A 16,264-nucleotide genomic window follows, 5' to 3' on the forward strand; every position below is an offset into this window, starting at 1 on the left:
GAAAGTTTTGATCAGGAAAAATATGATTGGAGCTCTCTTTTTGCAACAGACATTTGCCATCAGTACATAGGGTAGATTCATTGACTTACTTAAAGCAGGAAAGCTAGTTAGAGTCCTTGCTGTGATCCTAACGGGAGGCAATGAAGCCCAGACTGGATCAGTGAGATCAAAATAATACTCAGGCCCAAAGTGGCCAGCTAAGATGGGGAGCTGACCTGGAAGTAGTGGTAAGAGTTCATTTTTGAGCACGCAGTGCCAGTACATTCAAGAAGACTTGTCCTGTTCTCCAGTTGGAAATCTAAAACAAGAGGCAGGCCAGAGCTAGGAACAATAGATGTGAGCATCATACATCATCTCCATTATGTAGAATTTTATGAGCTGGGAATAAAGATAAATATATACTGAAGGTAATTTAATTAAGGCACCCACTAGAAAGCCATGGACAGAATTTCAAGGTGATGCCTGCCAGCAGGGCCTACAGGAAAACTTATCACAGAACACAGGAGTATTGTCAATGGGTTTATAAGACAGAATTAAGAAGGAGTTGAGAAGACCCATCTCATGAAGGGATCACCCAGCAAGAGGAGGAAGGCCACGGGCATTCTCTTTAGGCAGGGGCAAGATCTAGATTGAAAATCCTTTTTATTTTCCAGATGTAACATTTGTCACTGTTTCTTCTGATGTGGGCTTTCGGCTTTCGGCTTTAGCAGTTTGGTGTAGTGGAAGTCCTCAGGCCTGGGTTCTACACCTGGCCCCTTCACAAATCACATCCCTTCACTTGGGCTTATTTTCCGCATCCACAAAATGTGGTTCTCACCACATGGATCCTAAGCTCCCTTCCATTCTTAACAGTTCAGCCCAACTTCAACACTGAAACAGTGTTAAGTTTCTAGCAAACACTGTAGTTATCTATGCTGTCTATATATGGAAACAACATTCCTTAACACAACTCCTCTCCAATGTAGAGAGGAGAGCACTGGACCCAATGAATTGTAATTACCTGAAATACAATTATACCTTAAGTCAAATACGGTAGACTCCCTGAATGCCATATTCTTTGACCAGCTTAACAAATTACATTTATCACATCCACTTCCAGGACAAGAATCCTCCATTTTCAACCCCTAGGATAAAGCAGGGAACATTTGCCATGTGCTTTAAATAATTATATGGTCTCTAACCGGAAGATTTCAAGGTTGAAGACAAATGGGATTTTTCCTTTGGAATAGTCTCCCAGTTGGAGGATATAACAGATGACAAATTTATAACATTTGTAAAGTTGAAGAATAAATGGAAAGGATCCCACTTTTATAAAACTTCACCTGAACAGAATAATTTTACATAGACCTTGGGCTACTAGATAGTTATCACATTAACTTGTTCTTGTTCTGAAGTAATTTAAATTCAGAGACGTATTTGATTACGTGACTACTTTGAGACTCTGAGAAGACGCATTGACAGGAAGGAACGTCTAGACAGGTTGGCATTTGTATTAACCCTTACTTAGGGTTATCCATTGCATGACATTCAGGTGGAATGGATTTAGGTACCCATTATTTTCTATGAACAAGGAAACCCACAAGTTATTATCAATTTAATTCATGTTACGCTCACTTGCTATCAATGCTAAAAAAGGGAAAGAAACATATGTTCAGAGTTCCTTCAATTCAGCAAAAATGTATTGGGGATTTGCTAAATATATTGAGGATTTTAGTAGACTAAAATCTGCAGTCTTTTCATATACTAGAGTGTGATTTTGCAAATTGTTTTTTCCCTTTCCAACCCACCAGAACCTTTGTCTTTGGAAATATGCTTTGCTTATATTTTTCAAATATAGTAAAATTTTCTTTCAAAGTTAAACCGAAAATACTGGTCTTTACATAGTACTTCTTGAATCAGTTGGCCTATTAATTTCTATTAAGCAATGGTAGGTTTGCCAGATTGAAGGACTATGTCAACTGGCGTTTTTAGAATTAAGTCAGAGAACCCAAGGATATAGGTCACAGAAGGGAAATTGTAGCCCTGAAACGTGGGAGTTGTAGCAGGCATGACCCTTGTCTGAAGACACCAGAGTTGGCTCTTTCTTTACTGTGTCTTTCAGCAAGCAAAAAAAATGTGTATCACACGTCAGAGAAATGCTTAGATAGGTCACTTACGGGAAAGTCATTTTCTTTCTTTCTTTTTTTTTTTTTTTTTTTTTTTAGACAGAGTCTCACTCTGTCACCAGGCTGGAGTGCAGTGCTGTGATCCCAGCTCACTACAACTTGCGCCTCCTGGGTTCAAGTGATTCTCCTGCCTCAGTCTCCTGAGTAGCTGGGACTACAGGTGTGCACCACCATACCTAGCTAATTTTTGTATTTTTAGTAGAGATGAGGTTTCACCATGTTGGCCAGGATGATCTTGATCTCTTGACCTCATGATTTACCCGCCCGGCCTCCCAAAGTGCTAGAATTACAGGCGTGAGCCACTGCGCCCAGCTGTCATTTTATTTCTTAGGCTCTTCACTTGTCCCATTTGTGAAATGGAGGTGGTCTCCCACCCTGCTGTCATGTACTTGAAAAATGCAAGTTTTAGCAATGTTAGGGTTCTACTTTAAACTTACTAAACTTGAGAAGTTAAAAGTTGGAGAGACCTAGGTAGCCCTGCAGATGACGCTAAACATTGGTCATACAAGTTGATGTGATGGTAACGTAGGGAAAACCAACTGCACAGTGCTTCCTTTAAACACATACTTATTTCATAAAGTTCTGTTTCCTCGAGAGCTTATTTTGTTTATCTTACCTTATATTCTATATCCAGCTGTAATTGTCTTACTATATCTATTTTCTAACAGATTTATTCTTGTCTTAAATATAATATTTAAATTTTCCCACAGCCTGTTCCTTTTTTCTCAGGGTCTCTGTGTATAAGACATAAATATTAAACCAAATTTCAAATATTTGTTGCTAAGTAAAAGACTAATTTATTTTTGTGGTCGCAGAAGGCACTTCATATTAAATTAAAAGGTTAATTCAACTGGCCTGCAAAAATGCATTGAATGGAATGCTTAGAAACTGGGACCAGGCCGGGCACAGTGGCTCACGCCTGTATTTCTAGTGCTTCAGGAGGCCGAGGCAAGTGGATCACGAGGTCTGGAGATCGAGACCATCCTGGCTAATACGGTGAAAACCCACCTCTACCAAAAATACAAAAATTTAGCCAGGCATGGTGGCACGCACCTGTAGTCCCAGCTACTCGGGAGGCTGAGGCAGGAGGATTGCTTGAACCCGGGAGACGGAGGTTGCAGAGACGCCATTGCACTCCAGCCTGGGCAACACAGTGAGACTCTGTCTCAAAAAAAAAAAAAAAAAAAAGAAAAGAAAAGAAAAAAGAAACTACGACCAAGCAGAGTTAGAAAACCAAGCAGTCCCATTACAGGAATGGGCATGTTATGCACTGGTGTTTTCACTGTTGAATTTATTATGTAAGTTAAGGGACCGAAGCCTAGGGTTTCATCCTGAACCCATCAAAAGTAGAAAGGGTCCATCAGAGAGAACATTCTGACACATCTAAAAAGTACCTCTCCCACACCAGGTATACTGTCACTTAAAAAAAAAAAATAGCCAGAAGGAAACTGAAGCCTCTGAATAAAAACCGAAGAGAAGAGAGAGCTGTTTGCAAATTTAAGAATGTGTTACTTAGATAATCTACGTGTAAGATTACGTACATAGCAAATCATCACCTGAAAAATGCAGATTTTAATAATGTTAGGGTTCTACTTTAAACCTACTCAACTTGAGAAGTTAAAAGTTGCAAAACCCCCCTGGGAGAGGCTCTAGGCAGCATTACAGATGATAAGAAACATTGATTCCAGCCCTCTGAGAACAAGTAGTATATAATAAGAACTTTTAAACTAATGATACCCTTTCACTGATAATTCTATTCCTAAACAAATAGCCGAAGGAAACCATCCAATAGTGGGCAAAACAGGATGCCCTTAACAATTCTATTTATAGTAGTTAAAAACTGGAAATTCCCCAACCACCCCCAGTGTGGGACTAGCCAAACACACTTGGGGAAGGTAAATATCATAGGATACATGGTAGCCTCACAGCCGTTCATTCACTCACTCATTTATTATTTCTTCAGTAGATTACGCAGGGCTCTGCAGGTCATATTCAGGATTTTACATGTTTGTTTGAAGACAAGTAGAAGCCATTTGTTTTAAGCAGAGGGTCGGCGTGGCAAGGTAGGGAGGTGAAAAGTGGAGGCAGGGCCTCTTAGGCTGCAGTCTAGGAGCAGTGGTTGTGATATTAACTAAAGTGAGGCTCACTGAGAGAGGAGGTGGTTCAAGAAACAGATAAAAGGCAGAGTCTGCAAGTCTTGGTGACCCATTTCATGTGAGATGAGAAGAAGAGAGGGCTTAAGGATTACTTCCAGGTTCTTGGTCTGATCGTCTGAGCATTTACTGATCTAAGCAACACCATCTCATTTGTAAAGATGTTTGTGTTAGACGCATCAAATGTGTGGCGCCTGTATGACCTCCAGGAGGAATTACTTAGGAGATCATGGAATGTGGCTCTGGAGTTCAGAAGAAGTGCCTGGCTGGAGTAGATTTAGCATAGACGAGCCGATTGAAGCCATGGGAGTAGATGAGGTTGCCCAAGAAGAAGGGGAGACCTGGGGAACCTTACTGTTGAAGGGCTGGAGAAGGAGGAAGAGCAGAAAAGTAGGCAGCAAACCAGGACAGGTGGAAATCTCTGAAGCCATGGACTATTCTAAGAGAAGGAAGTAGAGATGTCTGGTGAGGATGTTGCTGAGAAGTCAGGCAGTTCCCCAAGTACCAACCATTGCCCTTTGGATTTGACAACAGGGAGGTGACCTGAGCAAAAGCAGATTGGAGAAGGGTGGGAGTGGGAACCGGAATGGAAGGTGAGGAAGTAGTGAGAATGGTGTTGGACAGCTCCCCTGGGAAGTTTGGCTGTAAAGGGAGGCGAGAAAGAGGAGCAGGACCTAACAGGGAGGATGATGACAAGGGGCGTGTGCATGTGGACAGGAAAAAAACTTGAAACTGCTTAAAAGCTATAGGGAAGAAACCCAACAAAAGAAGTTGGCAATATGACCACAAATGGGGACTGTAAGAGCTAACTGTAAACTGGAAATGTCTGTATGAAATGATGTCAACTGGGGGAACAAAATTCCATCCATATGAATGCGACTTTGTAAAACTTATGCATGTGCTTTAAATACAAAAGTACTGAAACAAAGAAAACATTTTTTTGCCAGATTTTGTGAGACACGTCTGTTCACACTTATGACAATTGCAAGTGACACCATCCATTGAGTGTTTATGATGGCAGACGTGGGGCTGGTGCTCTGCACGTATCATCTCATTTAATCCTTACAACAGCCCTGCCAAGTCTGTGGCACAGTTCTCATTTTACACACAGGAATACTGAACTAAGCCCTGAACTGTGGCTCGGAGAAGAAAAATAGCTTCCCTAAGGGCATACAGTTGACAAACAGAGGAACAAACAGAGGAACAAGATTCAAACTTGGGACTCCCTTGCTGCAGAGCCCAAATTCTTTCCTCTAAAATTAAGTAACTTAAATAAATTTAACCCCCCTCAACAGCATCTTGTATGTTGTTTGTCCTCAGACGTTAGTAAGATTGATCAGCCAAGTCACAGCAGTATTGTTCACTCGCTCTGTCCTGTCCATTTGAAACACATTGCAATACAATAATGGAATTTAGGATGCTCAAAGAACATGCCTGGCTTGTCACGTAAAGATCACCAATGCAAAACTGTGTTTTGTTTCTGTGTGTGTGCGTGTGTGTGTTTGTGTGCATGCACCCAGGAGTATATCTAGATTTTATGGGCCCGAGGCTTACAATTTAGGCAATATGAATATTTCTGGAACTCTTCCCAGGGACCTGCGCAAGTGAAGGGCCCCGAATCTCACTAGCTTCGTGGCACATCTACCTCTGCATATGCGTGTGTTTACATGAACTGTGTATGTATGCGTGAAGACAGATGGAGGAACCAATGAAAACCATGGTTCTTTGACCAGTACGGCTCAGTTCCATTGAATAGTACAATAGAAGCAGTGGTTAGGACCAGTCACTGTGTTTCTTTTCTGGGAAGAGAGGGGAGATTTATTAAAAATCAAATGGGTGGCCGGGCACAGTGGCTCACGCCTGTAATCCCAGCACTTTGGGAGGCCGAGGTGGGTGGATGATGAGGTCAGGAGATCAAGATCATCCTGGCTAACACGATGAAACCCTGTCTCTACTAAAAAAAATACAAAAAAATTAGCCAAATGTGGTGGCAGGCGCCTGTAGTCCCAGCTACTCGGGAGGCTGAGGCAGGAGAATGGCATGAACCCGGGAGGCAGAACTTGCAGTGAGCCGAGATCGCGCCACTGCACTCCAGCCTAAGCGACAGAGCAAGACTCCATCTCAAAAAAAAAAAAAAAATCAAAAATCAAATGGGTTATGAATTTTCTGAAAAATGCCCTTTGAATTTTAGCCATTAGCTAAGTTAGATATACAGTACTGTGGCACATGCTCTTTATTTTCAGTAGGCAAATAAATATAACTTATTTTTAAATATATTCTTTATCCTAGGGACTGTTTTGGGGTTGGTTGGTTGGTTGTTTGAGAAAGGGTCTCACTCTGTCATGCAGACTGGAGTACGGTGGCGCGATCACAGCTCACTGCAGCCTCGACCTCCTGGGCTCAAGCAATCCTCCCACCTCAGCCTCCCAAGTAGCTGGGACAATAGGCATGCATCACCACACCCCACTAATTTTTGTATTTTTTGTAGAGATGGGGATCTCACTATATTACCCAGGCTGGTCTCAAACTCCTAGGCTCAAGTGATCCTCCTGCCTCTGCCTCCCAAAGTGCTGAGATTACAGGTGTGAGGCACAGCACGTAGCCAGATTTTTTGTTAACACCTTTCGGATGTGATCTCCTCTCCTACATATATGAAAATTTGAAGAATACCTCAAGAGAGCAGGCTGGGTGTTGAGGCATGAAGGGACTCTGGAAATGAAAGAAGATGGAGGGCCGTCTTCATATACTTAGAAACCTGCTATAGACAAGACACATATTCTGTGTTACTTCAGAAGTCAAAACTAAGAAAGAAAGTACAGGGATTGCGGGGGAAGCCAGATTTCACCTCAGCAGAGAAACTTTCTGTCAACTAGAGCTGTCCAAAAATGGTTTGCTTGTGCCGTGGCCGGCTACCCATCACTGTAATTACCTAGTCAAAGCCACTTCTTTCTGGGTGAAGGGGAGGTGGGAGACTTAGTGAGCAAAGTTTGAGTCAATCTAAGAAACCTCTAGAATCCTGTCTAGGTCTAATATTCCAAGTTATTATTGGGGCACACTGTCACTACCCATCATACGTGCACAGTGCATGCCCAGCAAGTGGGCTCTGTCCCCGTGGTGGTGACGTGTTTTTGCTGAGCCGGCCGCATTCCCTGACCAAGCCCTTGGTTGCTGAGGAAACATGTCTGTGCATGGAATGACTCAACTAAGACCACACTCCTGGGTCTTAGAACTAAGTTTTTTCCTGGCCCAGTACCCGGAACCTCAGGTCCATGCTCCCACCCATAGCCACCTCATAGATAGCATTTAAGATAACTCCTGATACCTTATTAGTCTCGTAGTAGGTTTATGGTCTAGGTAGGAAACTGGCTGAGTCCAGTTGACCCGCCCCTCCCCCTGCTTCCTCCTGCACACTCGGGAAGAACCCCTCTGTCCCTGCTCCCTTGGCCAGCGTCAGTGTGGGAGGCTGAAGTGAGCCTGTGCAGAAGTCTGGGAGGTGTGCAGCAGACCACGTGTCAGCCCCCAAGAGGCTTAACCCACCAGGTCAGGAGGAGGCATCCAGCGAACCCAAGACTGGGAGAGTGACCTCAGTTAGCCTTCTTTACCCTTTCGGGAAGGAGAACATAAAGTTGGCCGTGACCCAGATACTCCTGTGTTCTCCATGTAAGACCTCCTTAGAGATCTACGCACCTGTCCTAAGCCACTATAACAAGATCAGGAATAGTAATGATGGGAGTGTTCCCGGTGGTGTTGGTGGTGGTGGTGGTAAAAGCAATGACTAGTGTTTACTGAGCTTTTCCTGTTTGCCTCACGCCGTGATGAGCTCATTACATAGACCACCTTAGTGAATCCTTACAATGATCCCATAAGGTAGATGCCATCAACATTGCCATTTTATAGATGAGGAGACTTAAGGGGCATGCCTGAGGAGGCACCAGTCTGACTCCAGAGCATGGCCTCTTCACCATGCTGCTGTCTTTCCTATTTCTCTCTCATGAAAACACAGAAGGAAAAGTCACCTGCCTGCTCTCCAGCCCTTGTTTGAGCCACCCCAAGCCCAGAAGCAGCCACCAAGAGGGGTCCAGTGAACAGTTTGTGTACCAAACCCTACTCTGGGTGCTTCTTGTCCTTTCCCTCCTTTAACCCTCATAGCAAATGCTGGAGGTCGGTGCCATTCTTTGCATTTTGCAGAGAAGTTCAGGGACTTGCTCAAGGTTACCTGGTGCACAGGAGTTGGGACTCCCACACAGGCAGCCGTGCCCACCTCTGCAGTCAGCACCTCCCACCACCACACCAGCTCGCCTGGTTAAGTGAACCAAGCTGAACAGCATCACAGACACTAAATTTATATTTCCTGGCCTCCCCTTCCAAAATGGATACACTAATTACTGACCTTTTTTTTTAGTAATAGTAATCATCAGGAACACATTTTTCAATGTTTTCATTTTTCTATTCCGCATACTACCAAAAAAAACATTGATAAAACCCAGCAAGTGTGAGGCCATGTAAATTAGCAAAAGTTCAGGAAGTCATTACACTAAACCAAAAGAAACAAAGTGTTGATTAGGGGCTTATTTTTGTATGAGATTAAAATATGAATCATTAAAATAGGACTGTATTTCAGGCTCCTTATCCCCGCCTCATCAGAGACATCACCATGACTACTAGGTTTGGATTCAATGAATTCCGAAGCCGTTCTCAGCTTTCAAATGCAGTCATGTGTGCCATGGTTCTCCCTTATACATAGCAGTTTCAAAAGTCTGGTCCAGGACACCTCTGTATCTTCCTGCCCATCTCCTTTTAATAAAATACCTAAGTGACATGGTGTCTGCAGGTCTTTGAAGTATTTTGCTTTATTTAGTCATGATACTAAGTAGTGGCAGAAAGTTATACTAACAGCAACCAAATTTCAAAGGTAGAGGAAGGAACAAAGTCAAGGCGAAAACACAAAATTCCCTCAGGAATCCCTTAGAATCGGGTATCCTTGGAGCTTTATTTAGTATCAGTGATAGAGGAGCGGGTGTTTGTAGAAAAAAAGACATTAATATGGAACGTTTCTCAGGTCCATGCTGAGCTTGAAAGAAAAAATAATATAGCAATATCTTCAACCCAAAATATGCCTTGAATTTAAGTTGGTAATTAAAATATTTGTTTAAAAAATCGCTAAAATTAGAGACAAAAGCCCATTGTTTGTTATTACTGCTGACTGCCTGTCTGTGTGTGGAGAAGGGTGTGAGGAGATAGTCAGAGGCCTGTGATATTTTAAAGATTAATCACCCACCCCCAAAGGGTTTTGAGGCACCCACCTGCATTTTCAACTTGGATCTAAGAGTCAAGGGGTGGGAGAAGACCATGACACGTTTTGGGTTTGTTTTGATTTTGTTTCTGTTTTTTGTTTTGTTTTGTTTTTTGCTAATTAATCCTTGGACACTTCAAATACCAAATATATCAGAACAGAAAGGTGCCTGCTCAACCCAACCCCTACTATCCTCTGACTATGGCCTGACATCTCTAGATGATTTTCTAGAGACTGTGGAACCTTGGAACAATGCCTGTGTGCATTTTTAAAGGAGGGAAGCATCTCAGAACATGCCAGTTCCTTATAGAGTATCTTGAACAGTTACCACCTCTAACTGGACTCGTGAATTTTTTTCATGTTTATTCTTTTCCTGCCTAGGATTGAGGTTGGTTAGAAAGGCATATTTTTCTCTGTAGGGAAGATTTCTGTGAAGAATCTATGAGTTGTCATTGGAGCATTACAAATGTTCTTAATGACTTCATAATTCTTCGAGTAATCTGAAGTGCAAGCTAAGATAGATGTAAAAAGAACATCCTCACAAATATAAGAGCAATAAATTGGGATCGTTTAAATTCCCTGCCATTGTTAGGCAGCTACTGAAGCAGTTCAGTAATGTGGGAAAATGTTCGAATCCTAGTGCGGAGGGAAGAGAGGATACTCAACTATTAAAAGCCTGATTCTAACTATAGAACTGTAGATAGTATTAACAGGGCTTCTGTATCTTAGTGATGGGATTCTAGGTAATGTTTTGCCTTCTTTCTGATTTTCTGCCTTTTTAAAACATTTTTGGGGCCGTACACAGTAGCTTACACCTGTAATCCCAGCACTTTGGGAGGCCTAGGCGGGTGAATCACTTAAGCTCAGGACTTTGAGGCCAACCTGAACAACATGGTGAAACCCTGTCTCTACTGAAAATACAAAAATTAGCTGGGTGTGATGGTTCACACCTGTGGTCCCAGCTACTTGGAGGGCTGTGGTGGGAGGATCACTTGAGCCCGGGAGGTGGAGGTTGTAGTGAGCCGAGATCGTGGCACTGCACTTCAGCATGGGCAACAGAGTGCGATCCTGTCTCAAAAAAAAAAAAAAAAAAAAAAAAAAAATATATATATATATATGATTTTCATGATCAAAAAAGTTTGATTTAAAACTTCACATAGCTCTGACCTTTTGAGTCTCCAGTGCTGCATTCTGTGTCCCGTGAGCTTGGTGAGGGTAGGAGGTGGCAGGCCTGTTTTGCTCTCCAGTTGTATCTTTGGCACAGTGCCAGGCACATGGCTGCTGCTCCGTAAATTGTTGTTGGGAAAAAAATTTTCTGTTTCTCGATTTCCCTTTCCTTTTTCTTTCCAGGTGATGTGCTCTATGAACTCCTTCAGCATATTCTGAAGCAGAGGAAACCTCGGATTCTTTTTTCACCATTCTTCCACCCTGGAAACTCTATACACACACAGCCGGAGGTTATACTGCATCAGAACCATGAGGAAGGTACTGGAAGAGGCTTCTCTTTTCTTGCCTGAGGTTTAGACAAATCCAAGAAGTTTAATTGTTAACTTGATAAGCTGGTCTTATTTGTGTAAGTTCACTTTTCATTCAACAGACAATTACTGAGTGCTTACGATGTGCAAGATACACTTTTGGTTCCCTGAAGCTCATAATCAAAGTGAAGCAGTGAGATGGATGTACACAGAAGCATAACCGTATAGTAGGCACTGTAAAGGTGTGGTGGAAGGGTCAGTGACAGCCAGGCACAGGAAACAGGGTCTGCTCATAAAGGAAGCAGCTCTGGAGTATGCCTTAGAGCAGTGGTCCCCAACCTTTTTGGCACCAAGGACTAGTTTTGTGGAAGACAGTTTTTCCACCAACAGTGGAGGTGAGGGATGGTTTGGGATGACTCAAGTGCATTACATGTATTATGCACTTCATTTCTATTATTATTACATTGTAATGCATAATGAAATAATTACACAATCCACCATAATGTAGAATCAGTGGGAACCCTGAGCTTGTTTTCCTGCACCTAGATGGTCCCATCTGGGGGTGATGGGAGACAGTAACAGATCATCAGCCATTAGATTCTGTAAGGAGTGCACAACTAGATCCCTCACATGGACGGTTCATGATAGCGTTTGTGCTTCTATGAGGATCTCATGCCGCTGCTGATCTGACAGGAGGTGGAACTCAGGCAGTAATGCGAGCAGTGGGGAGCAGCTGTAGATACAGAGGAAGCTTCACTCACTTGCCCACCGCTCACCTCCTGCTGTGCAGCCCAGTTCCTAACAGGCCATGGACTGGTACCGGTCAGTGACCTGGAGGTTGTGGACCCCCCCTTAGAAATCCAGCAGGATTCTGATAAGGTTGAAGTGAAGAACATTCCAGGCAAAGAAAATGACGTAAGGGTGGGGTAAGGCTTTGGAACAGACAGCAATTAGATGACTTGGATTATAGAGCTTATCTTCCCCCACTCTTTTATTACAAAAAATTTCAAACATACTCCAAATAAAATAAAATACATAAACCCCTCTGAGCCGTCACCCTTGCCTTCACAATGATCACCATTTTGTCATTGCAGAGCTAGTTCAAGGGGCTTAGCTTGGAACCAGAGTGTGGAGAACTTTGATTTCTGGAATATGGAGGAAAGAAATGGGAAGTCATTGAAGATGTTTTTAGCAGGGGGTAATAAAAGCTGGAGGAAGGAAAGAAAAACACCCAAATCTGTAAACTCAGTGTTGGATCAGGGCTTTCTGCATCAGGCATCACAGGAGGCTGGTTAGAGTGCACTCAGTGTCCGTGTTTATTTCAAGTGTCCCGGTTGTTCCTCTTAATCATTGATAGAAAGCAAAAGACCAGAATTTAATTCAGGCCCTGGACCTAGTTCCACAATAGGTGCTGGGGCCCGGAAATAGAGTATAAAAACCTTACTTGAGGCCGGGCACGATGGCTCACGCCTGTAATCCCAGCACTTTGGGAGGCCAAGGCAGGCAGATCATGAGGTCAGGAGATCGAGACCATCCTGGCTAACACGGTGAAACCCCGTCTCTACTAAAAATACAAAAAAAAATTAGCCAGGCATGGTGGTGGGCACCTGTAGTCCCAGCTACTCAGGAGGCTGAGGCAGGAGAATGGTGTGAACCTGGGAGGCGGAACTTGAAGTGAGCCAAGATCGCGCTGCTGCACTCTAGCCTGGGTGACAGCGAGACTCTGTCTCAAAAAAAAAAAAAAAAAACAAAAAACAAAAAAAACATTGAGCCGGGCATGGTGGTGGGCGCTTGCAGTCCCAGCTACTCGGGAGGCTGAGCCGAGATCGCACCACTGCACTCCAGCCTGGGCGACCGAGCGAGACTCCATCTCAGAAAAACAAAACAAAACAAAACGAAAAAACACCTTACTTGAACACCATTGCATTAAACAGTTGAACAGCTCGAGCACTCAGTGATGGATCGTGCCTCTGAGGGTCATGATACCCACATCCTCCCACTTGGTTTGGTCAGACAACAGACGTCCAAACGTGCACCAGTTTCTTCATATGTACTTTTCCTTAGGTCCAGATTACTAGGGACCTCCAACCGTGGTCCCTTGGGGCATTTCCTTAAAATGATTGCTCATCCCCAAGAGCAGGACTAACATTTTTGTTTGGTTGTTGGGAAACCAAAAGATGAGAAGTTTCTTGTTTTTCCTAATTAACACTTCACAAAAGAGAGCCTGACTCCAGGCGACTGACATCACCTCCTTGTGCCAAGCATTTCCCAGCAGGGCCCCTCGCTTCCGTGATGGAGAACGGACAGCATTTTGTGCAGGCTCCCTGCCTTCCTCTCATCCTTTCCTCCCCTCACTCTACCCTTGCTAAATTTAGCAGCTGCCCTCCTCCCCCAGTTCGGTTTTTCATTCTTTTGCTCTTCCTGCCATGTGCATTTCCGGCTTGCATAATAGCCACCAGCCACTCTAGAGAAGAGGAGGTGGGTTTACTGAAGCTTGACATTAAGGCAAGAAATATATTACCTAGCCTGCCTTTCAGATACAAAGGGTATGTGATGGGTTTTCTTTCTCTCTCTCATGCTCTCTTTCTCTCATTATTTTTTTTTTTAAATCTCATTTAGAATTTCTAGCCCCATTTTATTCCTGAGTGTGATTAGAGGCTTATGGTCTCTCCTCCTCCCAGATCCTTCCTCTTTTCCCCTTGGCCTGATTTGACTCAGAAGTAGGTGTGTTTGTTGTTCTCATTTGCAGGAGCTCAGCAATAGAGAAAGCTGGCTTACTCTGAGAGCTACTCTCAAACCAAGTAAATACAGATGTGCCACCGCATACGCTGTCATGAGCTTTCTCTCAAGTATTATTATGTCGGTAGTGGTGAGCGCGGTATGTAAGAGAATAGAGCTAATGAGGCCGAGGTCAAGGGTGTCATTGCTCTGCAGACCAGTTAGCTCTGCTTCAGACCCAGCTCTTAAAAATAGAGCATTTTCAGAGACCATTCCTTAAAGCTGATGGCCAGGAAGCAAGGTCTGAGAGCATATGTCCCCCTCCTTTGTCTATTCAGACAGGGCGCATGTGCACCGATGAACAGATGCACATGACAAGGAGAGAAGTGTAGGTCTTTATCAGGTGGTATCCAGGGAGAAGAACTGTCCAAGGCACAGAGGTGACGTGAAGAGGTGGCCCTCTCCCTATCCCCCTGCCTTTCAGCTATATGGTGCCCTTGATGACAAAGAGAACAAGTAGAGAGGTGCATGGATCAGCACAAGTTTCCTGCCTCCAGCTACTTCCTCTCTCTTTCCCTTCTTCTCCACTGAAAAGAAAAAACTCCAGCTCAACGTAAATTGTTTCCAGAATCAATGCTGTTACATTTAATTATGAAGGATAACAGATGATTGATGTGGGCATATGTTAACATACAGAAAGCTCTGGTTCTGAAAAAAAAAAAAATCTGTCAAGTGAAATTATACATACCAAATATTACTTCCCCAGTGATTTATTTTACATAACTGGGAATACAGTTCCGTATAAAAGTATGTTAACCCAAGATAACACATGTTGCTACCAACTTGGCATAAGTAAGTAGGTAAGTGGGTAGGTGGGTAGGTGGGTAGGTGGATAGGAATGACAGAATGGAAAGAGAACAAGGCCCAACTCAGCTGTTAAGCAGCCTGGCACAGTGAAGCATGCACGGTCAAGTGCAAACACAAGGCATCATTCAACCGCCTTGTGATTTCCCCTCATCGTGGCCACAAACTTAACCAGTTCAGGCATTCATAATTTCACAATGGGCATTTATGTCACAGTACAAATGTGTCTTGCTCAGTCTAGCACCAGTTCCCCACATGTATCCTCTATGACTTTCTTACATTGAAATCATGCCTTCCTTAGTAGCCACGTGACAGTGCTAGAAGCTAGGAAGTTGGTATTAGCTCAGAGGTTCCCCTCCATGCCCTGACAGTAGACGAGGATGATCATCATGCTAATTCAGACTCTCTATATGTGAACATTCATTACCTCTATAATGTAGTCCATTCTGAAATCACATCATGCCTTGAGCAAAGCAGTCCTCAGATTACACTTACCTCTAGAAAAACCAGCATTTTCACCCTTTTTCCTTATCAGTTATGGGAAGGAAGGGTGATTTTATATAATTTGGTTAACCTTGTAATTTTTCACCCATACCAACACACTTATGACAGTGACACAGGGCTCCATCAGTAAGCAAGCAAGGACAACATATCAAATATTCAGGCAAAACCAGAACCAGACCATCCTCAACAAACTGGGGTGAGTGGGTGTGAGTGTGAGTGTGTGTGTGTGTGCGCGCGTAAGTGTTTTAAAGGATGAGATCTGGAAGTCAGGAAACCAGGTCCTAACCCTTCATTCTGCCAGAACAGATTATAAGGGCTGAAGTTTCTCATTTCTCTGACTCTGTCTCCCCAGTTACAAGAAGAGGGTTAGACTAAATGGTTTCTGCAGTCTCTTACAGCTCTCAAATCCCCACATTACATCCAAGGAGTCTGAGTCTTCCTGGGTGATATGAAGATAAGGCGTATTCCCTTCCTTCGGGGTCTTGAGCATCTAAAATCTAGAAAATCGTAGCAGTGTCCTGCCTGGTGTTGCTCAGAAGCAGGAGAAAATCTCTTCTGTCCTGATTTGTCTCACCTTATTGAGAACTTCAGATAACATTGCCCCTCTTGAGAGTGGCAACAAGAGTAGTGTCATTCACTTATTTCATCATAAAAAGCTCAGTTTAAGGACATTCTTTTTCCTTGACTGTTACGACTCATTTTATCTTTGTAATATGAATTAGAATGCAGGTAGGTAGTTATGTAGGAAGGAGGTAAAGTAAACAATGATATTACTTCTTTCACAAAAACCAGGAGGCAAAGCATCTTTAGAAATAGCAGACCAGCAAATGACTATAAAATAAATTTATTTTATCACGTTGCAGGGGTGTTGATAACTTCTTTTCATACCTTAGATTCTTTTATTTTGGGTCCCAAAAATAAAAATGTGACTGGATGTGCAGTCTGTAGGGAGAAGGAGTAAGATCTGGATTTCTCCAATGTTCTCATCCCATCACCCCCTTGGAGCTTGATAATTTCAGCTCTTCAGTCCCATCCTTTCCTCTGCCCCATCAAACAGATTATGGAGCAGTGATTCTTAATCACTTTAGTGTG

General features: G+C 43.2%; 1 protein-coding gene across 3 annotated transcripts in view; it reads left to right on the forward strand.

Moving 5' to 3' along the window:
* ETV6 (ETS variant transcription factor 6) overlaps window positions 1–16,264 on the forward strand; it is a 247,633-nt gene that overhangs the window by 195,748 nt on the left and 35,621 nt on the right. For all 3 annotated transcript variants that reach the window (XM_007967682.3, XM_007967684.3, XM_007967683.3), the window contains one exon: window positions 10,962–11,096. In XM_007967682.3, the coding sequence (XP_007965873.1) occupies window positions 10,962–11,096 (135 nt within the window). The remainder of the gene's footprint in view (window positions 1–10,961; window positions 11,097–16,264) is intronic.

Source organism: Chlorocebus sabaeus, chromosome 11 (genome assembly GCF_047675955.1).
Source record: "Chlorocebus sabaeus isolate Y175 chromosome 11, mChlSab1.0.hap1, whole genome shotgun sequence".
NCBI classification, from domain to species: domain Eukaryota; kingdom Metazoa; phylum Chordata; class Mammalia; order Primates; family Cercopithecidae; genus Chlorocebus; species Chlorocebus sabaeus.